This window comes from Culex quinquefasciatus, chromosome 2 (genome assembly GCF_015732765.1).
Source record: "Culex quinquefasciatus strain JHB chromosome 2, VPISU_Cqui_1.0_pri_paternal, whole genome shotgun sequence".
NCBI classification, from domain to species: domain Eukaryota; kingdom Metazoa; phylum Arthropoda; class Insecta; order Diptera; family Culicidae; genus Culex; species Culex quinquefasciatus.
The window spans coordinates 153371510-153398401 of NC_051862.1; the positions used below are offsets into that span (position 1 = coordinate 153371510).

The following is a 26892-nucleotide window of genomic DNA, read 5'->3' on the forward strand; positions in this document are numbered from 1 at the left end:
TGCATTTTACACTAGTTCAGTTGTTTTGCAATCATTTGTTTTCAAAAAATGTAAAATATTACGAAAACAAAACTTTCTATTTTCCATTTATATTTTTTTTTAATTCAAGAGATTTTTAAATAAATCCAAACATGCTGAAAATGATTCTAAACGCAGAAGAATGCGTTTTAAATTGATTTTAGCTTGTTGCCTTAAATTTCCACTGAAATGTTGAGGATTTTGGATTTTTTTTGCCCCCTAATATTTCTGGGCAATTTTGAAGGGGGGGAGACAAAAACTTAAAATAAAATTTAGTACAAAAAAAAAAGCAAAAAAAAAACTTAAAACTTTTCCTGTCTTTTAGGCGAAACAAAACGGCCTACTTTTCCCTACAAAAAACATTGTTGAAAGGTAGTACTCGGTAGACCCTCGTTGGATCATCATTTGGGGTAAATTGGACAACAGTCTAAAGAAAGGCAGGATTAAAGAGCGTTTCAAAATTTATTTCAAATTTCTGAATAACGAAATTATTGATCGAAATCAGATGTTTCCATTTCTCCAAATTGAAGGTACTTGGATTTTTAAAAATAGCTCATAAGCTTTCCTTACTAAAATCTTTTAAATTAAAAATATCTCACGCCAGGGATGCCAGATCATATTATTTTGTGACAGACGACTGCAGATATTTTAAATTTAAATATGCAAAAAAAATAGATTTAAGAAAAATCATTATGCAGGCATGAAAAGTTCCTAACCTCGAAAGTTCAAATAACATGTGCAGTTTTATTAGATCATTAGAATGTAATAAGAAAGATCTTCGGAATGCTTTTCTAAAATAATGTCTGAGATAATAGAGTTTTCCGCAATGGACTGGCTGCGTTTGTGTTAGATTAGATACGTTTAGATTAGATAGAGTTTTCCGCAAAAATAATAAATTATAAAATCATTTCTGTATAAATAATTCCTGAAATCATTTTTTCACAAAATTATATTGCTTGACTACATTCCATGCAAAGTCTTCAAATCATCTTTTTCGCCTACTGTGAACGTAAGTTCTTGATAAAATCGCTTTGATAAAGGACCACAAGAAAAACAACCGAATTTTAGTACCAATTTCAAAGCCAACTGACATCGATTGCAGTGTTTACAATTGTCATTCAAAGGGAGTAACAAACAGTATTTTAATTTGGAAAATACACATAATAGCGAGGGTCATCATTGCTCCAAAATGATTCATTCACTCGCCAGCACAAATCGAACGCAACGGATAACTGCTCTGATGGATTCCTACCGAAACTGACTAAAACAAGTTTGCGATCGGCTTTGTTTTGATCAAACAGCTCAAAATCAATGTTATCAAAAATATTTTGCAATTTTGTTGATAACAATTTCCACCATGCCAAATACAAATTGACGGCAAGCTGTGGTAGTGCAGGCCAAAAGAGCGCCTCGCTGGTATTTTGTTAGATTCTCTCCTCTCTGAGCATATTCGTTTGTGACTCTGGTTGACTGAGGGAGTAGGCAAAGAAATTCACGAAGTATTTGTATCGCTGTGTGAAGCGATTGGCCAAGTCGCTGGCAGCTAGCGAGTCGTTGTTCGCTCGCGAATGGTTGCGCGTTCTAGTCTACAAAGATTTGTTCGGCGATGAGCGGGTGATTTCTGATCATTAAACCAAAAATCAGGACCCTTGTAAAAGAGTAAACGACTGAAAATGTTAAGATCATTTTTATACAAAGGAATTCAAATTTGAAAGGATTATTTCCATAATTTTTATACAAAATGAGATAAAATGACCCAACAGTGTGATTGGTGAGTGTGTTTCCTAGTTTGTGATTTCAACACTGTTCCGTCCCAAATGCACTCCATCCCAATCACTGCATTCTGGTTAGACAATTCGATATTTACTGCGAGCTAACTATCTGGCTGGGGGTGTGACATTGTTTATCGTATCGGCTTATTGTTTCCTGGTTGTTTGCTTACACTATAAAACACTAAAGAGAGAGAGGGAGAAAAATACTCATAAACATGTAAACGCAAAACCTAACATTTCTTAACCGAACTTAATGACTTTGATTGTTGTGTGTGTTTATGTATAAAAGGGATGTGTGAAAACGGTACTTGAAAAAAAAAACAAAAAAATATTTCTTCCTTTGAGTAGACGCACAAAAAAAAACATGGTTAAGTTAAATAAACGCTCTCTAAAAATAAACTAAAATTATTAAATATCACTTATGCTTTCTTGTTTTCTTCTTCCCTTTCACTACCAATATAGTACTAACTGCTTGCAATTGTTAATGTTTTCCCTTTAGAACAAAACGGAAGAAAATTCTGTCTAGCTGTGTCTGTTTGTGTGTGTTCTAGTAAAAATGGAAAGTTCAAATCACTCTCGTGTCTTCTGGCTTTTATCACTCCTCCTAGGCTCTTCCCCTACTTCCCACTAACCACTAAGTAGTTGACGAAAAATTATTGTTTTTTTTTAACACACAGCGGTGTCTGTTTGTCTGTGTGTTTCTGTGTTATTTTGATCATCTTTCACTTTTCAGTCCACTTTTCTCGATTCTTTCGCAAGTGTTTTGATTATTATTTTTCTCTATTTTGAAAATTAGTGTTCAACTGTTTTCGAGAAAGAGAGAGGGACAGAGAAAAATGAATCACGTTTGAAATGAGAAGTTTGAAGTTACTGTATTAGGAATGGAAGTTGCGCGGTCCTCCACCCTTTTGCTCTGGGAGGACCACACGAAATGACTGTGTTAATTTACTACGATGCTGTGTATAATATATTACAAGTCTATGTTTTTACTGGAGTGTTGCTGTTTTGTCTCGTCTCTTATTTTCTTTTTTTGTGTGTATTTTTGTGTTTGGCTTCTTTTGTGGCAGACAACGGTTTTGTGTTTTCCAACTTGATGGTTTCTCTTTTGCTAGTTTTACTTGTTTCCTTTATTCGTTTAAAGATATGGATAGGTTTTCACTTTGTTTATTTTTTACTCTTTTTTATACAAGCACGATATTTCTAGAGTTTTACCGCCCTCACTTCTTTTCTTTTCTGTTTTATTGTATTGCACGCAATGGTGTTGTTCTTCTCCTGCTTTTCACTCCCTTGTGCAACTTTAGGAATAACCATGTGTGTTTGTGACTTTGAGTAGAATACTAGTAAGTTTGCCGAAAACGAACAGAGTTTCGTCCTCGGTAAGATAAAAATGTGTGGGTATTCGCTGGTTTTATCTAGTCTGGCTGTCCGTCTTTGTATGGGTGTGTTTGTTGAGGGTGCAGATGATGAGTTTGAGATGTACGGTACGCGCGTTTGCTAGAAAGGTCTAGTCTGAGGAATATCAGATCTAGTCGGTGAGGCCCTGGGCGACGGCCGCCAGCTGGTCCTTGAGTATCCGGAAGCCGGGCCTGTCCTCAGGACCGTGCGACCAGCACTTTTTCATCACCTGGTGGAAGGGAAGAGAAAAATAATTGATTAGATAAAATTCCTAAACAAGACAGACCTTCGAAAAGATTATGATAACAGTCACCCATATTCCCATATTCGAAAGACTTTTGTGGCAAATTTTATTTAAAGTTTTTGTCACCCCCCTTCAAAGTTAGCCCGAAAAATCAAGGGGCAATAATATTTTTTTCAAAAAACTTCAAAATTTCAATGAAAATTGAAGTACAATCAACTGAAATCAATTTAAAATGCATTCCCCTACGTTTAGAATTATTTTTAGCATGTTTGGGTTGATTCAAAAATAATTTGAATTTTTGAAAATTTTCGATGTTTAGTATCGCAAAGGCATTTGTTTCGCAATATTTTTTGTTTTCGTAAAAATTTACATTTTTTGAAAACTAATGAAAACTAATGACAACTGAGACTATAGCTCTTTAATTTTTTTTTGAGATCAGAAAATTTAACAATAGTTTCATTTATTAACATGGGAAATTGAACCAATAGTTTTTGAGATATCGTCAGTTGAAAATTACAGGCTTATAAAATGACACTTACAAAGTAAAAAAAAATCGTGGTAATATTACGTCTGGGAATGGGTACATCTTAAATCTTAGACAAAAATGTGTAAATCTACCTCATGCGTACTAAAGAAAAAAAAAATCATTTCCAAAAAAATAGTCAAACTCGCGTAATTTCACCTCTTAAAAATGTGTACATTCACCGTTGTTCCAGTATTTTGTTCCTTTTTCAGTATAAATTGAGGTAATATAACATCATAAAAGAGGTAACCTTAAAATTTTACACCTTGAAAATTTACACTTTTTTTGTGTAATACAACGTACTGGATACGCAGAGGTTCGTCGGCGTTAACCCTGTACTGCCCAATTTTTTTCCAAAATTTTTATTTTTCCCGTGTTTAGAAGTCATTTTGAGCATCTTTTATTCTTTGAAAAACTTTACTTCTCTTGTTTTATTTTGTTTTGTTTTATTTTTTGAATTTTAATTTGCATTTCTCTTGTTTAGTTTATCTTTGTTTTTGGTAGTCTTTGGCCTATTCTACCACCTCCTATAATTACTTTTTGCCTATTAATTTTTTTCATCTTTTTACAGTCACTTTTTCAATTTCGTTTTTTCTGCTATAGAATGGCACCATTATCAATTAAATTTAAAAAAAATGCGCAGGGGCATAGTCTAGGACACTACAAAATTACTGCATACTTCTTTTTACTTAAAATATGGGAAATGTTAGTAAAAAACACAGCCATTTTTTTTCTGTTTGAGTATTAAGACACGGAATCCTGATTACGAGGACTATTGTATCGTGTTACCCATTTTTACTGTTATTAAGCATTTCCAGATCTATAACACAGTCCCTATTGAGAGGGAAAGTGCTGTTCCATCCAGATGCTGTAAACTCCTTTCCTTGTGCCTTGTGCGCTATGTATCGCTAGAACCACGGTGACAATTTTTTTGTGTCATTTTTCAAGCTCTTCCCAGCAGCTATTATTTGCCGCGCGGGGTCTTGTAAAGACAATTGTCTTTTTGCGGAGCTACTCTTGCGGTGTTCCCTTTGCTCTGATCTGGACAATGCGACTGGACTGCAGTGCAATACCGATCGGCTGGGCATTATTTACATGCGAAGACACGAGGAGAGTATTTTGGGAAGAGGCGCAAAGGAATATCCCAAGATCGATCACATGCTTGAAGAGCACGTGAAGCAACCGTTTTATACTCATACGGTTGCTGCTACCTCTGAACTTAAACCTAAGGCTGCCACCCTGAGAAGAACCCATGACTTTCCGCTTATGAGGCGAAACCCGTAACCATTCGGCCACAGGAGGTTGGCGCACAGCCATAGTTGACCCCTAAAAAATACATTTTAAAAAACATTGGCAAAGTCACATAAAACAAGTAAAACTTCCAACCCAAATTATATAAAATTTTAAGAGTTCTTCTCTTCAATGCTTTCTAATGATCAAAATTTGGTTTAAAAATTGATTTTTGGCGATTTTTCAGATTGAATCCCGTTTAGGAGCGGGGTTAGGTTGTAGTGCAGTGTTTCTCAACCGGTGGGAATTTGGGCATTCTTGGGAGGGGGGGGGGGGGGAATGAGGGGGGAATGAGGATGCAAAAGAAATTCAAATTCTTTAACGTATCTACAACAACAAAATCATTTTATGATACTTTATTAGCAATCCTTCATGTTTTCATAAGAATCACAAAAATTTTGATCAGTTCCAAAAAATATTTGAAATAGATTTATTAAAAAAAAAAAAATGATTATGTTTGCAGTTTTTCGATCATGATCATTTTCATTAATTTATATTTTTGCTGTCGTTTCATTCTCAGCTGCTCTTTAAAAAAAACCTTTGAGTTTAGTGTGGTTTATGCTGAATCAAGAACAATAAAACTAAATTTCTTGTATAATAGTACTATACAGTACTTACTGAAAGTTTAAATTTTTGTTGACAAACAGATTCTTAATTGAAAATACAAATTAAACAATAATATCCAAACAACCAACCTGTCCAAACTGTCAAGCTTGAAAATATATTTTTCATAAGTTTTTTGTTGTTGTGCTCTTCCTATCATTAACAATGATTTGTTTTATTCCTAATTACAGTACCGTAAAACGGGGTAACTTTGATAGCCGGGGTGACTTTGATAGCTTTGCGATTTTTCCGCAAAATGAAGAGTACAATTAAAATATTTAAGGAATAGCTTAGAAACATACTGTCCATGGTAGAGAAGTGTTCAAAGTACCTCAAAAAGAACTTTTCATAAAATTTTGAAAAGTTTAAAAAGTTGGTTAACTATAGTTAAGAAAATGTTGATGAAAGTCATTATTTTAAACTTCTCAAAGTGTCATGATTTTCTCAATGAACATGATTTTAAATCGGAAAACGGAATGCATTTTCGGATTCTATGGACAATTTTTCACTAGGAGAAGGTTAAATAAATGTGTAAATAATAAATAATATGTATATATGAAACACAATTTAAAAAAAATCTCCAAATTTATAGGCAATTTCAGTTGAACAAATTTCAAGTAAAATGTGAAAACTTGTGATTCGTGCTTCGAAATCAGCATAAAATGCATTATAAATCGATAATTTTATAAACAAAACAGGTTTTAACAAATTTCAGCCAAAATTCCGACTTTTTAACAATTTTACCTGAAATTTATATGTATTTAGTTAAAAAGCTTATAAACTTAGTTAACTAAATATAAACATTGATTTTTTTTTCTTAAAAACTATATCAGCTACTTTAGTGATGGTACATTTAACGTACAAATAAAGTTTGAACATCTTAAATATGATTTTAACAAGAAAAACTATGACTATCAAAGTCACCCCGGAATTAACACAAAGAATTTTTAACGTAACTTTTTTTCTAAACACTATTGAAAAAACTTTTTTTCCAAAATAGTGCTTGGACTTTGTGTGGCCTACCCCAGTACATGTTTTAAAAATAATAATCATTAGAAAAACCTTACCTGTTGGAAAATATTCTAAAAACAAATTGAAATCCTATCAAAGTCACCCCGGTTTACGGTAGTTGTTCGGTAACTGGTCGTTGTTTGACTGGGCTGCTTTTTAACTGGGCACTCGATAACTGGGCCGTAGCCCAGTTAAAAAGCAATCAAACGTCAAAAAACCAAAATGACCGAGGGGTTAATGGATGCAAAAATCATATTCAATAAATAAAAAAACTTTTTGTCAAACTTTTGTTTAATTTCAAGTTACAATTAAAGACAAATAAAAAGTAAGCATTGTAAATAAATTTGAGTAACTTTTATTTTTATGTTTCATCTGGAAAATATTATGCATCGGTGGTCCCCTAGTTATTTTTTGTTCAGCCCAGTTAACGAGCAGCATTCGGTGACTGGGCTACGTTCTCAGCCCAGTTACCGAACAACTACTGTATATAAGAATTAATTAGGGGAAAGTGGGGCAAGTGTAACAAGCTAAGGAAGTGCTCGTTATAATCCAATAAAAACGTTGAAAAATCTGTCGGATTTTTTTATAATCATCTTATTCCAGGTCTTGACTAAGACTTTGATAGAACAAGTTTTTAAAAAATACTGTTTTTTAATGTCAAAAATTGATTTTATTTTTTTTGATTTTCCTCACGTACTACTCAACTAGCGGGGCAAGACGAACAACCCGTTGGGGCAAGAGGAACAATGCATGAAAAAACATGTTTATTTGCTAACAATTGAACTGTTATCATTTAGAATGTATTTGAAACGATTCTTTCATTTTAAGATTAAATAAGAATATTTTACTGAAAATTTGATCGTTTTTACAAAAAAAATATGACTTCGATGATAAATAGTAAATTTTCATAATATCACTATATTTTGTTCGGACAATTTTTTAAACAATTGTTTATCAGTTTTTAAGTACTTTTATGTATTGATTTCTCAATAAAATATGTTGTTGCAGCAATTCGTATTTTTTTCCATACTAAAAATCCATATGGTACACTTGCCCCACCTGAACAAGATTTTTTAAAAGCTCTCAACAAAAATAACCAAAAGTTAAATCATACTTTATGATAGGTGCAAGTCATTGGTAGGGACACTACTGATCTAGGAAAAAATGCATTTTGATAAAATGAGCCTTGAAACGAACCCTAAACCTTATTTTGTACTTTCCAAATATTATAGGAAAACAAAGGTTTTGAAAAAAACTTCATTAAATCCTATTCCTCGTGGCGTTTACGTCGTTTTAGCGGTTATGTGGTAGTAGAATCAGCTAATTGCATTGCTAGCAACAATTCCTCATACTGGAAATAATCAAAATTGTAAAAATTACGGCCGTACGAGCGATTGTTCCTCTTGCCCCATATGGTCGTCTTGCCCCACCTTCCCCTACTTTTTATGCATTCAGCTCTTTTTTCAATCTATCTTCTACGTCTTTAATTTTTTTATGAAACTTTTCAATAATTTTTGATTGAATCATTAATTCATTTGATTGAAAAGAACAAAAATTGTTCAGTATGAATTTGTGATTGCGAAATAAAATCACAAAAACAAATTTTTTGTATGATTCATTTACTCAAGATTTTAAAAACATCAATCATTTATTAAACATTAAACAACAAATTCACCACAAAAAAAGGTTCAAAATTACAGAGGGGGGAATAAAGGTCTTGCAAATAAGCCAAGGGGGGAATGCAAAGAAAAAGGTTGAGAACCACTGTTATAGATGGTGAAACGAAAATTTTCAAAGCGGTGGGTTAGCCGTGTGAATTGGGGCGCCGACTTAGTAAACTGGATTTGTGAATCGCCAGTTTGATGATTGTTATTCCAAATTTACACAATATCAGCAGCAAAATTAATTTTTTTTTTTTCTGACATAAAAGATCCCATTTCTAGATGTGACTGAGACACGTAGCCTAGTGGTAACGCTTCCGCCTCGTAAGCGGATCGAAAAATATCATAATTTCCTAAAATTATAACCCTCAATTGACCAGAATTCAAAACGGTGCGCTTTATCAAAAATTCTGTACAGTTCTTTTCGGTTGCAAATTTAATTTGGTTTAAAACAATTTTTTACCGCATTTTCGATTTTTTTTTTCTGAAGTTCATATCACTGGAGCCAGATTTTTGCACCATAACGCACTATGGCTCAGTAAATTCCCATAAAATATTTAAAAAACAAAAATTAAAAAATACGCTTTTTCTTGCGTTATTTTTGGTAATCCAACTTTTTGTAAACAAGACGTAAATAATTTTTTTTTTTGAATGGACCTAATTAAAATGTACACCTTTTTCTGAGAAAATCCCATCTCAAGATACAGATTTTCATATATTTACGTACCCATTTTGTATTACCAGCTGGCAAATTATGTAAAAACTTATGATGCAAAATGACTTCTTTTGACACAGGGGAATGCATGAATAAAGATTTATCCAAATCAAAACATACAAATTTATAAATTGCGAAAAATCTAATCCTACACAATCTCTCAACACAAAAAGTGCACAGATTTTTATGTGAATTTTAATTTTATAAATAGAAACGAAAACAAGTGGGAAACGGTTGACAAAGGATTCAGTGTCTAACCTTTCACCGTAAAAATTGGGGCTCATAAATTATCGTTCTATTTAAAACAGCAACATTTGTTAACTTTCATACTATTTTAGAATTTTCTTCTAGTGCCAATAACAGTAATCATAACACGTCATAGGGATCATCCATAAACCACATGATCTTGAAAGGTTGATTCTAGCGATTTTGAAGCCACATTTTAGCTATTTCGATCTCAGAGTATTGAATTTATTTGGGTGAAAATAAGTTACTTATTAAAAATACTAATCCTTTATCTTCAAAATAAACGTTACTCACATCGTAGATCTCCTTTGCGCACGCTTTTGGTTTCTCTAGAATGATGCCCCGCTGGACGCGTTCGACGACTTCGGTGTTCTTTAGGCGACCGTACGGCATCTTGCCACAGGTGAACACCTCCCACATGAGGACTCCTACAACCGAAAGAGAGTGTAAATTAGCAGATCTTTAATTGATCAACCTGATGTTTGCTCCTACCGTAGGCCCAGACATCACTCTTGGACGAGAAGCGGGTGTAGTTGAGCACCTCCGGCGGGGCCCACTTGATCGGGAACTTGGTGCCGCCCGAGCTGGTGTACTGATCGTCGAGGACGTACCGCGCGAGGCCAAAGTCCGCCACCTTGACGGTGTTTTCCGAGCCGACGAGGCAGTTCCGGGCCGCCAGGTCCCTGTGGATGTAGTTGTGGCGCTCCAGGTACGACATGCCCTTGCAGACCTTTGGGAGGGGGAGAGAGATTTTTTGATGAAATTCAAGTTCAAATGATAAAAAAAAGATGTAACTAACCTGTATGCACATATCTAGCAGCAGTCCCATGTTTCCGATCAGGGACGTCTCGTGCCTCCGCAGGTAGTTGAGCAACGAGCCGTGCTTCATGTACTCGGTGATGATGTAGATTGGTCGGTGCTTCGAGCAGACGCCGTACAGCTGGACCAGGTTTGGGTGTTGAAGTTTTCTAAGATGAAGGAAATGACATTTTTAAGCATTTGAATATTATTTTGGTGTAGTTTCATCAGTACTCACGTCATCACTTTCGCCTCCTCGATGAAATCATCCTCGGACATGGTGCCGACCTTCATCATCTTGACGGCGGTGTCGATCGAACCGCGCCACTTGGCTCTCCTCACCACGCCAAACTGACCCGAGCCGAGCTCCTCCAGGATCATCAACTCCGAGGGGTGAATCTCCCATTTGTCTGTTGAAGAAGAAGTCACAAGAAGTTAAGAATTGACGATCTGAAATTGGAAGAAGCTCAACTCACCATGCGAAAGCCCAGCTGTCGGTGGCACTGGCCGGTCACAGGGCGACGTCTTGAGTCGACAAGCGAGTCCGCCCGAGTTGTGCCGGTGGTAGTTGATCAGATCCGGTATCGTCTCGCAGCAGTGCTTCTCCGACAGGTAAAACTCCATCCGGGCGTTCTGCTTGATGTGGTAGTGCTTCACGTGGGATTGGGGTCTAGAAACACGAAAGTGAGGTTAGGATCATAAAAAGTAACTCCCAGAAGTGAACTTACACTTTGGTATGTAGCGAAAGCGTGTACAGGCCCTTGGTCGAGGACTTCCGGACGACGAAGCAGCCCTCCTTGTCGTTCTGCTTGAGCAGCGATTCGGCCCGCTGGCGGCTCATGTCGCCCACGTACCAGTCGTACTTTTGCAGCCCCAGCAGCTCCTTCTCCTTGACGTAGTTGCTGGGGATGTACCCGATCGTGCCGTGCTGGTCCTTGACCTTCCACCAGTGCTCCTGCGAGTCGTCGATCACCTCGTACTCGGCGTTCTACAAAGCAGAAAAAAAATTATATAACTTGAACTAATTTCTGAAGTTTTAAATGTTCCTACCTTTTCCAGCGACAGGTCGCCGCTCTCGATCGCCTTGAAGGGGTACAGGGCGACCACGATCTTGATGCGTGGTGTGACATCCTGTTGAGAGTAGACAGAAGAAAAATACAATTATTGTGACACAAAGTGTAAGAGTCTTTTCTTTAGGTTTAGGTCGAGCTGCCCAATGCAATTAGTAATAGAGCAGTTCTCTAGGATTTCGGTCATTCGATTTTTTTGTATTTTTTAATCCGACTGAAACTTTTTTGGTGCCTTCGGTATGCCCAAAGAAGCCATTTTGCATCATTAGTTTGTCCATATAATTTTCAAAAATTTTAAACCAAGACTAACATTTTAAAAGGGCGTAATATTGAATGTTTGGCCCTTTTGAAAAGTTAGTCTTGATTTGAAAATTTTGAAAATGTTGTTTTCGATAAGATCGGAAAATTTCACAAATGTTTCCTATATTAACATTGAAAATCGGACCGTTAGTTGCTGAGATATCGACATTAGAAAATGGTGGGTTGTTTGGGTGAGAATTAGAAAACATCAATTTTCCTGTTTTTAAACCTTTGCATTGCAATATTTCAGCAACTAAAGGTCGTATCAACAAAGTCCGAAGAAGCAAAATATAGAGAATTTTCTCAGCTTTTCAAAAATATTTTTTTCCAAAAGTAAGCAAACATGTGCACTAATTTTAAAAAATGAAAAACTGCGACTATTTTCATAAAAGTCATCTAAATATGGATTTAACTTGAAAACGGTGCACTTTATCAAAATTTCACTAATGTACTTTTTGATTGCAAATTTGAATTTACATCGGAAAATGAAGTTAAAAAATTTTTGCGACAAATATTTCGATTTTTTTTAAATCAGTATTGATTCAAAAATTCATAACTCGCTCAAAGATTTTTTGCACAACCTGGAAATTTCTGAAAAGTTGGCATGTTATGTCCTCTAAAACATATCAAAAAATAAAAAAAAATAAAAATAGTGTTTTTTTTGCAAATCAAGTTTTAGTGATAAAAAGTTAAATAAAAAAATCAACAAATTTTTTTTACCGTGCATATTTTTTTTCAGTGTAGTCCGTATCCATACCCACAACTTTGCCGAAAACACCAAATCGATCAAAAAATTCCTTCAAAAGATACAGATTTTTGAATTTTCATACATCATTTTTGTATGGACAGCTGCCAAATTTGTATGGAAAATTATATGGACAATCTAAAGATTCAAAATGGCTTCTTTGGGCATACTGAAGGCACCAAAAAAGTTTCAGTCGGATTAAAAAATACAAAAATTAAAATTGAAGAAAAAAGACCGATTTCGTAGAGAATTGCTCAATAAACAATTTGATTGGAGAATTAATCAAATTGACGGTCATTTCAAAAATAACATTTTTTTAACATTCTATGAAATATCACAACCAGGTACAATTCTTTGGAAATTTTAATACATTCCAGACTCGATTATCCAAAGCCTCGATCAATCTAAACTTGTTTTGAAACCTTAGACAAAATGAAGCAAAGTCAATACATCTACATTAGTTATCTTCTAATCTATAGTTATCTAATTTTTGTATCATATTTATAATTCATTGTTGGATATTAACTGTTTAAGAGTTTTGAGGGTTTTACATAATTAAATCTTCACAAAATACTTTAATTTTGTTGAAAACAATCAAAAGGTAATATGACTAAATATCTATCGACCGAATCTTTTTATTATATATTTTTTTTATAATAAAGCATGCAAAATTTCGCTTTGTTTGATACCCATATTGCACATTTTGAAAATTTAAGTATTTTTGAAAAAATAAAGTTTTTTTGTGAAGATTTTTGTTTTTTCACAAAAAATTCTAATTAATTGAAAAAAACATACGAAATTACAATCCGTTTGATACCCATACTAGAAATTATGAAAATTTGAGTACAGTGGAATCTCTGGCTGTCGATCTTCTCGATATCAATATTGCTCCAGCTGTCAATAAATTTGTCAGTCCCTTCAAGATGATTGCTTTGATTTTTCGTTCTATAATATGATACTTCCCGCTCTCGACAGTCCCTTGAATATCGACAACGAGAGAGTCCACTGTACTTTCGAGAAAATACGGTATTTCGTGAAAATTTTAGTAATTATTTTACAAAAATACTTGAATAAAGTAAAAAAAAGCAATTATAAATTTCGCAACGTTTGATACCAATATTGCAAATTATGAAAATTTTAGTATTTTCGAAAAAATAAGGTATTTAGTAAACACTTTTAATGAACAAATTTAAATTGATGGTTGGATTACAGTGGACTCTCTCGTTGTCGATATTGAAAGGACCGTCGAGAGCGAGAGTTATCAAATTATAGAACGAAAAATCAAAGCAATCTTTTTGAAGGGACTGAAAAAAATATTGACAGCTGGTGCAATATTCACATCAAGAAGGTCAATAACCAGAGAGTATACAGTAAATGATTTTAGAAATATTTTAAATTGAGGCCGCTTTGCGAACCACTATTCTCTTCTTTTTTTTTATAAATTTCATCAACAATAATAAAATAAATATTTGAATAAAATTTATGCACATTTTCCAGAAAAAAATGAGTGACTAAATCTTGTTTTGATCTTGTACATATTTCAAATTTAAGACGTTATTATTATAATCGTCAAAATCTGGTCAGTCATAAAAAGTTCAATAAATCTCTCTTTGTTGACAGGGTTGCCATATTTCAACGATTTGAATTATTGTATAGTCATTCAATGTATTCTAGATTAAATTTTCAAAAGGTCCTATCTGCATAGGAAACCCATGAGGGATAGGTTGTTTTGAAAATTTAATCTAGTATTGAAGATGTCCAATTTTATCGATCCGAAAACAATTTATGTTGCCATTTTGTACATTAGTTTTTCACTAATAGTTTCAAAACGAGTTTGCCAGATCTAAGAAATATTCAAAAAGCTTATAAAAAAAATCTTTTTATTTCTTGTTCAGCAGTTTTAAAAGAAAGGAACACAAACCAAATCAAAAGTGAAAAATTTACATGCATTTTTCAGGACAAAATTTTACAGCTTCGTATTTTTTTAGGTCGTGTGAGGGTGGTTCCAGTCAAGGATTATAACAAACACTTATAATGTATTGATTACACAAAAAATTAGATATTTTATTATCTTTGTGCAAGAAATCTGCTTCCAAATACGAACACAATTTTTTTCCGCTAAATAACCATTTATTTTCAATCTCATTTTCAATGGAAACTTTAAAAAAAAGTTTTTATTTTTTAAATTCGAATTTTTTGCTCAAGAAAGAATAATGGCTATGTTGGTTAAATTTGAGTGACTGGATTTTAAAGTTCTAAATAACTTCAGAGTAGTATTGGAGTCATATTCGAGCTGTACAATAAAAAAAGACATCGAAAATATATTTTTTGTGAATAAATTTCCTGAAGAATTGATCATCCAAAAAGATTTTTTTACGTGGCCTGTGGATAATAGAGTCTGAAGTTAGTTATGAAATAAGTTGCAAAAATAATATTTTTTCTGCACGTATATTGTACAGTGGTCCAGATCGCAAAATTAGGTGGAAAATTGATTTTCCGAAAAATTGAGAAGTTTTGGAGCTTTGGTGTCTTCAGAAGAGTTGTTGCAAATGGAAAAGGGCAACTTTTGGTTTGGTACAAAATTAGGGTGGTTCACGATTAGGGTGATTTTGAAAATCTAACTTTTCAGGAATATTTTTGGCAATTTTTTCGTCTTCTAGAAAGTTGTTGGGCTTGCCAATTCAAGCAACTTTGTCCATGACACCAAAATTTTATCTCACAATCTTAACCTTCTATGACCAAATTTATCCAAATGCATCTGAGCCAACCTTTAAAAATCAGTTTTTTGAACGTAGCAATTCAGGGTTAAGTTTTAGAGAAAAGTAATGTTGGAGGCACTTTTAGGCTCTTAAAATCGAACATTTTTATTTTTTGACAAATCAATTCGGACTTATGGGTCAAAAGTTACAGCTATTTTAAGGTAAAAAAGATGCAAATTTTAGACTGAAACATTTCAAAAAGGCGCAGGCCAAATTTTAGGCGGCAAATTGCATTCGAAAGAGGAGATCTAGCGCTATAAGCGCTGAAAAAATTCCAGGGGTATTTTCTTTAAACTCGAGATATCTTCATCTGAAAATGTCTAATTTTCAAGTCAAAAGTGTTTGGGACCACCCTAACGAAATTCAAAAATTGTCCAACTATATGTTTTCCATGTAATTTTGCCCGCTGAATCTGAATCTGCCCTTAGAATTGTGCCAAAGTGTCAAATAATCAATTTTGGTCATATTTAGGGTTTTACTGATAATTTTTCATAGAAAAGAAAAATATGACCAAAACGTTTTTAAATATTTCAATTAGAAATAATTTTTTTACTAGCAAACTTCTCACACAATAACTCGAAGAAGTTACTGCCCTGATCATCGTTACCGGAAACTTTAAGTGACGATTAATTTAAAACATAATGCTGGTGTCCAGCAGAGGAAGTCGACATTTTAGATTGGCAAAATAAAGAAACAGTGTGCTCTCCCTTAACAAAGTGCATTGCCCACATTTCGTCACGGGCAGAGCGCTGTCAGCACACAATAAAAAAACAAAAGGAAAGAAGGAAAAAAGAAGAGTTGCATCTTTTGCGTAACATTTTAAATTAGAATGCAAATTAAATTAGCTCTAAGACGGGACGTCGCAGAGTCCCCCTGTGAATGTTTGTGCACACATACCTTGGCCTTTGAATTCGGTGTTCCGGGCGCTGCTGTCGGACCACCGGGCATATTTAACTCGCCTCCGTTCGTATGATGACCTGCACCGTTGATGGACGCCGTTTTGAACGAGTGACTGGGGGACTGCGCCGTTTTTTAGGGATTGAAAAGAGAAGGAAAAAAAAAAGGATACGGTTGAGTTTTGGACGGAAATCGCACATGAATCAGAAAGTTAATTGACGGTTTTGGGTAATTTGTGACAATCGGTAATTATGCAGGAAAGGGTTGTGCGATATAAATTATGTGCTAAGTTGAAGAAATTCTGAGAAGTTTGCAGTCTGATGGTTTGACCTCACAGGGGTAGTTTTTGTTTGAAAAGTCAGACACTGAAAAAAAAACTTATAAGTTATTTATCATGATCACGAAGACCACCTCAGCAAATAAAAACTTACAGTCTAAGAAATCGATCACCTAGATCATGAAGCTGGGTGGTTTCAACGAAACTTGATACTTTTTCCTCACTCTAATCTTATACCGAAATTCTTTTTGTACGACTTCCCATGGCAAATATCCCAATAACAATTTGAGAAGGCAAAAACCAAGCTGAATCAAGGCCATAGAATTCCAAACTTTTTCCCCATTCGATCACATAAATTTGACTTGCAAAAAGAAGAAGAGCCGGCAAAAACAACAATCCAATTCATCGTCTTTTTTGGCGGGATGCTGCAGAAAAGTAAAATAAAACACAATCTAAGTTGAGTCACTTTTCGTGTGAGTCGATTGGTTCGTAAGTTTCTTTTTGTCATGTTTGCATTTTTTTACCTTTTGAAATTGGAAAAGTTGAATGATTTTCAAAAAAAAACTTGAGTTTCTTACTTAATTTCAGTAAATTTTATAAAATCGACAAAAAATTTAAAAATATCACTGAAAGCAATTTAAAAAAAATATTTTAAAACAAGATTGACCAATCCCACAGGTGAATTCATCACCTGCATGCAGCAGTCATCGCCGTCTCTGCGTGATTATCAAATTCCTATATTTTGATCAAGCCTTTCGAAGCCCATTGCGACCAGCCAACTTTTCTCACGATTTTTCGTACGTTATGTGTGCCAAGCCAGCACACACGTTTATGTGTTCTTAAATGATGCTTTTTTTCTCCTTTTTCTCCCTTCTCGAGCATCACCTCAAACCCATCTTCCGATGAACGATGATTAGATATTATTTTTAATGCATGAATGGTCGCTAATCACCGTTTTTCCTCCTCTGCGCCATCAACGACCCTTAGTGAGAGCGTGTAAAAAAGGGCTGAGATGATCGATTTTGAAGGTGCGGGGAGAGCGAGCACTTTTACGACTTTCTTCCAGGAATCACGTGCGCACGACGACCAAGTGGAGATCAGAAATCGTCGATAAGGTTCTATCTTAAGGCAGAAGGTTGGCGGTGGCGGAGAGAAAATTGGTTTGTTCGAAGGGCATTTAATTGGGTGAAAAAGCATTTAAATTCTGTGGTGGTGGTAGCATTTTTATTAGCCGCATGGGGAGATCATTTAGATTCCGATCTGAAGAGCGTTAATCAATATTGGGATATGGTTATGGGTCAGGTGGAAACCGTTAGGGAATTATTTAAGAATTTGATTGACTCTGAGCAGAGAAAAAAAACAATTAAGAATAATAAAAACACAGAAAAAAGCAGGATTTTGAAAGTTGAAAATTTTATTAATTGAATATTACCTGTTTTCTGTAATATACGAAAAAAAATTGTTGAAAATGTGAAATTCAACAGACACTAATGACAATTTAACCAGTTCCTAATTTAAAATAACACATTTTTCAAACAAAATCTGTCACCATTTCTAGACGAATATTACCGTCATTTAATTTTCTGTGAACTGTAACCTAAAAAAATAAAACGAATTTTCAAGAAAAATATGAAGGTTTAGCAAAATTCTTGAAATTTAGGTCTTTCCGAGAAATCCCGTCAAATCACGTGAAATTTATCAATTATCTTTTCAGTTTACTTAATTCGTTACATTGTTCAGATGTTTTATCCAATAATATCAAATCATGTAAATTGTAAAAGGCTTATTAGGTGCTTGTTGAATACTATTTTTTCTTGATAACAGGCAGTTATATTTTCTCAAATGTTTGTGGTTTTCCGAATTTGTCAAAAATTTTCTAAGTTTACCTGAAAATGGATAATCAAACATTCCAATTCCTCTTAAAACTAAGTTTACAAGCGTTTGTTTGAGTTTTGTCCATGAACATTCAAAGATTTTGATAAATTTTTATTTGTTCTTGACTTTATGTGACTTTATGTGGGCAAAATGTATTTGTTACATTTCCATCAAAAGATTTTTCTAGATTATTGAAATAAATTACGCATTCCCAGAAAATTACCCTTAAATTGAAATTTTTAAGTATCACTATGTCAATAACAAGAATGCAATGATATCGAGAATACATTTTCACGTGTTGTTTTCTCTTCATGTTGATAAAAAAAAATTACCGGTAAAAAAATCAGTTAGGAGAATCCAACAACAAATTTTATTTTCGTTTTCTTAATTGGGGTCGTTGTGCTGAAATCCACCTAATCCTATTGTGTTGCTCAGTGTTTTGGAAATTTTAAATATATACACTTGATAATGTAACGGGCAATTTATCAATCAAATTTGACAAAAATGAGATCGCAGAACATCGCAGAATTATATGTTAAAAGTGAGATAAGAAGAAAAATCGAACTATTTTTTTGTCCATGATTCGATTGTCCGAAGTTCTAAAGAAACCTTCGGATAATCGAGTATGAACTATTACTCATAAAAACGAACACTTTACCTTTAAACTCAACAAATGAAAATGTGTAACGCTGAGCTTTTTTTGTTTTATTGCTAATTTTCAAACTCAATAAAATGTCACAAGTGTCCACAAATTGTAAATAACATTGTTTTAATACTTTTTAATACATCAAGCCATAGTCTCAAAATAAGAGTCGACTAATCTTAAAGTCAAGAAAAATACGGAAAAATGATCTACACAAACAAGCTTCAAACATGTTGTTTTAAGGGATTTTTAAAACAAGGTGTGAACTTCCTACAAATCAACCTAACCACCATTTTTTTTTTCAAAAAATTTCTTTTTCCTTTGTTTAGGTTTTGATCAATTTTCATTCTACGAAAAACTTTACTTCTCTTGTTTAATATTTTTCTTTTAGTTTTTTATTGTTAGTATTAGGCCCGATCTACATGCTCATCTTTACATCTTTTGTGCTTTTTTAAGCCTAAAAGAATTCTTTTTAATTTAAAATGGAGAAATCCACGATTTAATTACATTTGAAATAGTTTACAGTTGTACACTGTACATTCAGAGTGGCCACGAAAAATAAAATTTTCAAATTCTCGACTTTTCCACAACTTCAAATAAAAGACATTTCTTATCGAAAGAATGACTTCAAATCAAGATTGCAAATTAAAAGTCAAAATTTATAAATTAATTCTAATAACTAAGCATTGACAATAACAGTAAACAAGAAATTTAACAACAAATTTATTGAAACTTCAAACATAATAAAATAATGAAATCATAATTATAAAACAGGACAAAAATTTAAAAAATAGTCTAAAAAATATTTATTTACAAAACAAACAATTAAAAAAGCTTAAATCACGATAATAGTTGATATTCTTTTTAGAAAATCGTGGAAAATATGTTTTTTACCAAGTTTTTCCAATTTTGTAGATTTTGATATTAAATTTACATCATTGGTGGTGTATAAAGTTGGTAGTATTTAAATGTTTTTTTTTATTCATTGCAAGAGACAGTTTTATTCATGCTTTATCTCTCATTTTATGCATTTTTTTTCGAGAAGGCTAAATGAAAATTGCTATTATTTTTTTCATCTAATGACAAACCCAAAAATTATGTTTTTTGAATAAATAAAGAAAAAAAAACCAAATTTCAATTGGGACCGTATTTTTTTAAATGTAAACGATGTGAAATAATTAAGCAAAAACAACTTTACGCTGACCATAATCGTAGGAATAAAGCTCATTTTCAAAAGGTTTTTAAAAGCTTTGTTCTTGTTTGAAGTTAATTTTTATAATTATAAATAATTACATTCTGTCATACAATTTGCATCAGGAATTCAATTTCCAAAAATAGCCTTTACCTTTGTGTAATGTACATTAAGTTTTATGTTAAGAGCTCATAACTTTAGGAGTGCAATTGATTTGAATTTGAATTTGTTGAAAAAATCAACAGTCAAATTTTTATTATCGGCTTATCAGCACTTTGGTCATGAATTACAGCCTTCATGAAGTGTTTTTGACTTTTCCATAAATAAACAAACAGCCTAAAATAAAAGTGAGCAAGCAACTTTCCATTGTAGATATATCTGAAAATGTTGTTTGAATTGCGGAAAACTACAAAAGTAATGGGAATTGGTCGAAAAGCTTAAAGTGTGAAAATGGGTATACTTTCCCTATGCTCGGAATTAATTACTGTTTACAAGTTTGGACAAAAAATCGAAAATTCTCAACTTTTTCTCGTTTTTTGCGGATTTATCCGACTTTTTCCCGATTTCCCAATTTGAGAGACCACCCTGCAAGTTGTACACGATTTACATGATTTTTATTTTGGTTCTACCCTCTCTAGAAAAACACCGAATAAAAAAAATAATAATTGGCCTTAGAAAAAAAAATAATTTTTGCAAAATGTATTTTTTTGAAGGTTAGAAGATTTATGATCAACAAAAAAATAAACACAAATTTCAAGATTTTTCAAAGTTTTGAAAAAAATTATCACAAAGTGATAAAAACATGATTGTAATTTCATTACCAGATTTTTATGTCCCTTTCTGATGTTCAGTCTAAAATTTTTAATGAAATGGCCGTAGGAATTACTTAAGAAATCTGAATTCGATTGTCAGTATGCTCACAATCCAATATTTTTTTTATCTTTTTAAAAAAATAAAAACTAAACACAATATCAGCTTCAAAACATTTCATCTTGGTGGAATTTTTTTCATGTTTCCTGAAAAATGCGTAACATGTTTCACTGTTTGCATTGCGTGTGGCAAATTTTCACATTTAAATCGTCTTTTCCTGAAAAAAGTTGAGAAATTGTTTTAAAACCGCTGCCCGTTCCCGTTACTCAACTGTAAACAAATGAATGACAGGTCTTTTTTAATCTGCAGGATCCAGAAATCCACAGGATTATTTTTCCATCAAGAACAAAAAAATCAAAAGTAAGTGTTTTTGAAACTTAAATGTTCTACAAAGTTGAAAAACATACTAAAAAACGGGTGTGCTTTCATAAAAAAGAACTTGAATTAAATTGGAATTGGTTCTAATAAATAAGTGTTTTTCCTTAATTTAAATTCATAATACTTCTACTTTTGTTCTCCAGCAAATATATTGTCACAAATCAATTAAATCCCAATGGCATTCGACCTCATACCTGTGGCTGCGCAAAAGTGGGCGTAATGTTGCCGAGGCTGCTGGAGCTGCTGTTGAGGTGGTGTGACTGGGAGGACTGCTGATGTTGCAGGTGAGGTTGCTGCTGCTGCGCTGACTGTGACTGCGGCGGCTGCACTCCGTGATGGCTCAGCGATGGTGAATGGGACGACTGCTGGGACGAGGAATTGGAGGTGGCAGCCTGCAGCGACGAAGGGGACTGGGAACCCTGCTGCTGCTGCTGGGCCGGTTGTTGGAGGAGTGTCCGCTCGGAACCCGCACCCACCAGGAGATGGGACGTCGACGTCTGCAGATGGATGCCGTTGGCCTGGGGCAGGGGCTGCTGCTGCTGGCCGCCGAGGCTCTGCGTGGCGGGGCTGATGCTGCGGGTCGAGTTTTGGGCGGGTGAACTTCCGTTACCTGGGGAGGGAAAAAGCGAGAAGAGAAAAATGTTTCAGATATTTTTTGCTTTGCCGGGAGACTCATCATTGAGGAATGTGAACTCTGATCGTGGTGTGTTTTGATTTTGTTTTTATTTTTCCCTTTCTGGGATATAATTCACTAATAATGGAGGATGTTCCTTTTCATTCAATATTTTGCTTCATTGAACAGACACGGAAAGTAAAGTTTGGAATAAATAAATATATTTAGAATAGCAATTTCAAACCATTTTTAAGTCAGTTATCAGGTAGGTGGCTCCGAGATCAATCTCTCACACTAGATCCCCAAGTCTTGCTGCCAACTTGGAATTCCAAATATTTTAATCTTTTCCGTGGCAAACATTCCTCGCTCATTTCATTCATCCTTCGCGTCCAAGATCCGAAGCAGGATGCCACTGGAATGTGGGGTTGAGCTGCGTGGTCAGTCCAGCATCGGTGGCACAGCTTCTTCACGACTGCTCGCCGAGGAACGACTTGCAATTAGATGGATGTGCGTTCCATGATCGTTACGAGCGGCTTGGCCATGATCATCATCCTTATCTTCCAGCCGTATGGAATCGTATGGGAATGCCTTCGGGCGGGGAAACCCTTTATTATTTCGCGCAAAGACGTTATGAAAAATGCCAACGATCATAACATCGACAAATCGGAGCAATTATGTCTCTTCGTTGTTTCAGAGAGCTTTGGAGCCTCAAGGGAGTGATACTGAGTGGTGCAGAGAGTGTGAGTTCTGTGAATTTTCCTGCTGACAAAGAAATACTCGACAAATTGTTGCAAATTATAATTAGTGAGTTCAGTTAGAATAATTGCTGCGATTTTAAGTGTTTGAAAAAAGAGTTTTGTAATAAATTTAATAGCTTCAAATCACATTAACACCGACAAAAAAAGTATGAAACAACCCAAAGTTATAAAAGACATGAGATTTTTACTAGTGAGCAATTATTCCCGAAATCGACAATTTTTTCTATAAGTTTATATTAACAATTCTCGAGAACCCCAATTCAGAGTCTTTTAATTTTTAACAACTTCGTATGAAAAAAAAAAAAAATATACATTTCTACTGCAAAAAACAAATTTGAAGACATTTGGTCGAACAATTCGGAGATTATCCTATTTAATGTTGGCAGTTTGAAAAAAATGGGTGCCACGATATCTCGAGACTGAGTTTACCAAATCGGCTGAAATTAGAGAGGAAAAATCTCAAGATATATTTCAAAAAAAAATTATTAGTATCTTTAAAAATCTGAGGCAAGAATCTGAAAACTGATAATATATCTGAAAACTGAAAATATGAGGATGTCACAAAAATTACTTTTTGACTTTTTCGGTCTTTTTTCAAGAATTTTATTTTTTGTATTTTTTTCAACCGACTGAAACTGTTTTGGTGCCTTCGGTATGCCCAAAGAAGCCATTTTGCATTATTAGTTTGTCCATATAATTTTCCATACAAATTTGACAGCTGTCCATATAAAAATGATGTATGAAAATTCAAAAATCTGTATCTTTTGAAGGAATTTTTTGATCGATTTGGTGTCTTCGGCAAAGTTGTAGTTATGGATATGGACTACACTGAAAAAAATGATACACGGTAAAAAAATTGTGATTTTTTATTTAACTTTTTGTCACTAAAACTTGATTTGCAAAAAAACAGTAAATTTATTTTATTTTTCATTTTTTGATATGTTTTAGAAGGACATTAAATGCCAACTTTTCAGAAATTTACAGGTTGTGCAAAAAATCTTTGACCGAGTTATGAATTTTTTAACCAATACTATTTTTTCAAAAAATCGAAATATTGGTCGCAAAAATTGGTCAACTTCATTTTTCGATGTAAAATCAAATTTGCAATCAAAAAGTACTTAAGTGAAATTCAGTCGGATTAAAAAATACAAAAAAAATCGAATGACCGAAATCTGAGAGAACTGTTCAGTACTTTAAAAGGCATTATATAAATTCCTGAATTGAAAAAATTCCGAAGGATGTTGGTTTTTTAATTAATTCATAATATTTATTTACAATTTATTTATGATTCATCTATAATTTGTAATTTAGTTCATCCTTAAACACGTGAACAATTGATCAATTAGTTTATTTTTTTTAAATTCATAAATATTTTTTTTTTATTTGTTATATTTATTTAATCTTGTCTTAGTTTTTTTTGAGTTTTTCAAATTTTTGTACGTGAGCATTTCTTAAAAAACCTTTATTTAAAAAAAACTGAACTCAAACATGTACAGTACTTGCTCGCTAGCTGAGAGTTGTTTAACTGGGCGCTCGATAATTAAAAAGGAGACGAACGTCTAAAACAAAAACAAGCCAAAATGAACGAGTGGTCAATAGATGCAAAAATCATTTGTAATAAATAAATCAGATTTTTTTGTTTGTTTGTTTTTGTGATATTTCAAGTCACAATCAAAGGATACTTGAAAAATAAGCCCTGGACGCAAATTTAAGTAACTTATATTTTCCCAAGTAGCAAGAAAAACATCGCACTTTATTTTTATGTTGAACAATTGCTGCATAAGTGTTTTTATTCGTTAATTATTGAACATGTGTCAAAAAATTTGGTCAATTGTTCACATTTTGATCAAAAAACCATTGTTCAACATGGCTGTGTAACACAAATGCCAAATCTAGCAACGGATTACGAATAGTTCATTTTGAAGTTTATTCTGACCCTAATGAAACATGCTTGTAGAACTCGTAAAGCAAAATGACATTTGCAGACATGATGTTTAATTTCAGTTTGCTGAACGTGATAACATATTAGATTTGACCTTTCTCTTCGGCTGGGATTTCTCGTAAACAAGTTGTTTATGTGAAGTTCGCGTTCGTGTTCTAAAATCCGAGCAAGGACATGTTGACGAAACAAGCAAGGATAGTTCTAAATATAGAAACAGCTTACGTTTGAAAGAAGTTTGGGCAAACTGTTAGTGAACTTGGTAAAACCTAGATGACCGCAGATTTCTTATTGACGTTTAGGCCTGCTCATCCAACATAACCCCTCGTGGAAAGAAGCAGACGCGCGCCCGGACTTGACATTTGGAGTGATCTTGGGTTCGATACTTGCCCTGAGCATTCTTCATCAAAAAAGAAAAATGGAAATGCAGCACCGGGAACCAGCAGCAGTAGTAGAGTAGTAGTAGCAAGCGATGATCATTAGCACTCAAACATAATTGAAAAAAATCCCCAAAGGCATAACTAGGAAACTGAATGATTTTTTATGGTTGATATTTTTGTATTATCAATTATTCATATTATTATTATTCATAAATGGCGTATCCCTGTCCAAACTAACAAAATACTAAAAACTAGTAGTTAAAGTATCGTAAAGCGACATTACTCACAAATAAAGGATTAAATAAAGAAAAAACAACTTTTGAGTGAACACCTTGGACGTATTTTATGAAAAGCCTGTTTAACATTCTTGTCTGCCACGATATGTTCTTGAACGGTTATGAAAACGTGTGCCTAACTCCCTCCTGAATCTTAAAGGCAGAATGTTGTTAAACGGTTCTTACGACGTTATCCAATCCGGTTCAGAATCTTATAGTCAAGAGTTCTTATGACATGTTCAACAAACGTTCTCTATGCAAGTAGGACGTGCGCTGGTAAAACTTAATTAAACCAAGCACATTTCTAACAGGTTAAGAGATGTTCAACAACAGAAAAACGTGCGCTTTTTCCAGCGTTCAAGAGTTCTCAGGGACGTTGGGAAAACATAGTAAATGAGTTCAACAACAAGTTCGGAAATCTTTTGGCGAACAAAGTGTGCTACTTGGGTTATTAAGAATTCATAATGCATTGATTGTTCCCTCGGACCAGTTAGCGAGCCAGCATTTAGTAACAAGGCTACGTTCTCAGCCCAGTTACTGTATAAGAAAAGATAATTCCCTCAAAATATTTCTTTCAAATTAATTCATTCTTGTTTCTTTATCAGGCGGAGTTCTAATTCGATTTTTCTTAAAATAGAAGCTGTTGTCATATTGTCATTTGACAATTGAGAAACGGAGACATTATGCTTAATTTCAAAAACAAAACAAAAATCTTCGACCTTTTGTCCACTTTCCACATTTGCCTTATGTCCAGTTGACCTTTTTTCAATATTTGGACCTTTTGTCCAATCGACCTCTTATCTTTCGACCTTTGTCATTCGTTGCTAAAAAACAGCCCAGCAAACATTAAAAATCTCGAAAAAAAACGTTGTTCTTATTATTAGAATGCTTTTATGAAGCAACATTTGAAAAGAGCGAAGAAACAATTTGTAATCTAAAACTATTTTGACAAATACCGAGACAACAGCTAGCTTTTTACCAAAATATTAAGCAAAAAAGTTTAAACTGTCAAAAGTTTTGAAAATTTTCGAGCTATTCATCATTAAACTAATCTAACATTATGGATTACATTTTGAAAAGAGAGGTGAACTGAACATTTATAAACAATGTAAATCGGACCAATAGTGATCGCAATTTTGTCAGTTGATAATGGAAACAATTTAAATAAAACTTTTTTTTATCTTGCAAAACGGCTGTATGTTAATAATCTACTGTCTAATTTTAAAGTTTAAAAATTGGAAGATAATTTGTCAATTTCTAAGTCTATTATATATTGCCCTCAAATTTAGTTTTTGTGTTTAATTTGAAACTTTAAATTTCATATTAATTTTAGTTTTGATTAAGTTCCTAAACACACATTTTTATTTTCTGAATTCAGAATAGAAATCTCAAAAGTATCGCACTAAATCCATGAATCCAACGTTACTGACCAACTTCCGTTCCCAGCCCCACTTGTGAACCTACTGTCAACATCGAAACTGATTGATTAACGCACAGCACGTGACAGCCGATTGTTGAGCACTACCCGCCGGAAACAGCCACTTTTTAACGGTTTAACCGAGCAAAGCGTCAATGGGTTCTTTGTTCTAGCCAAAGAGTGGGCAAAGACACTTGAAAATTATTGACCCTTCGAGAGCCGGGAAAG

The 26892-nt window shown here is 33.7% G+C and overlaps 1 protein-coding gene across 5 annotated transcripts in view; it reads right to left on the reverse strand.

Moving 5' to 3' along the window:
* Nucleotides 1–2833: 2833 nt before the first annotated feature.
* Nucleotides 2834–26892, reverse strand: part of LOC6031736 (tyrosine-protein kinase Btk29A) — a 180325-nt gene continuing 156266 nt past the window's right edge. For all 5 annotated transcript variants that reach the window (XM_038252649.1, XM_038252648.1, XM_038252646.1 and 2 more), the window contains 10 exons: nucleotides 21477–21892; nucleotides 16048–16170; nucleotides 11327–11407; nucleotides 11005–11264; nucleotides 10753–10946; nucleotides 10515–10686; nucleotides 10278–10446; nucleotides 9971–10208; nucleotides 9773–9906; nucleotides 2834–3414 (listed from right to left, as the gene is read on the reverse strand). In XM_038252649.1, the coding sequence (XP_038108577.1) occupies nucleotides 3316–3414; nucleotides 9773–9906; nucleotides 9971–10208; nucleotides 10278–10446; nucleotides 10515–10686; nucleotides 10753–10946; nucleotides 11005–11264; nucleotides 11327–11407; nucleotides 16048–16170; nucleotides 21477–21892 (1886 nt within the window). In that variant the 3' untranslated portion in view covers nucleotides 2834–3315. The remainder of the gene's footprint in view (nucleotides 3415–9772; nucleotides 9907–9970; nucleotides 10209–10277; nucleotides 10447–10514; nucleotides 10687–10752; nucleotides 10947–11004; nucleotides 11265–11326; nucleotides 11408–16047; nucleotides 16171–21476; nucleotides 21893–26892) is intronic.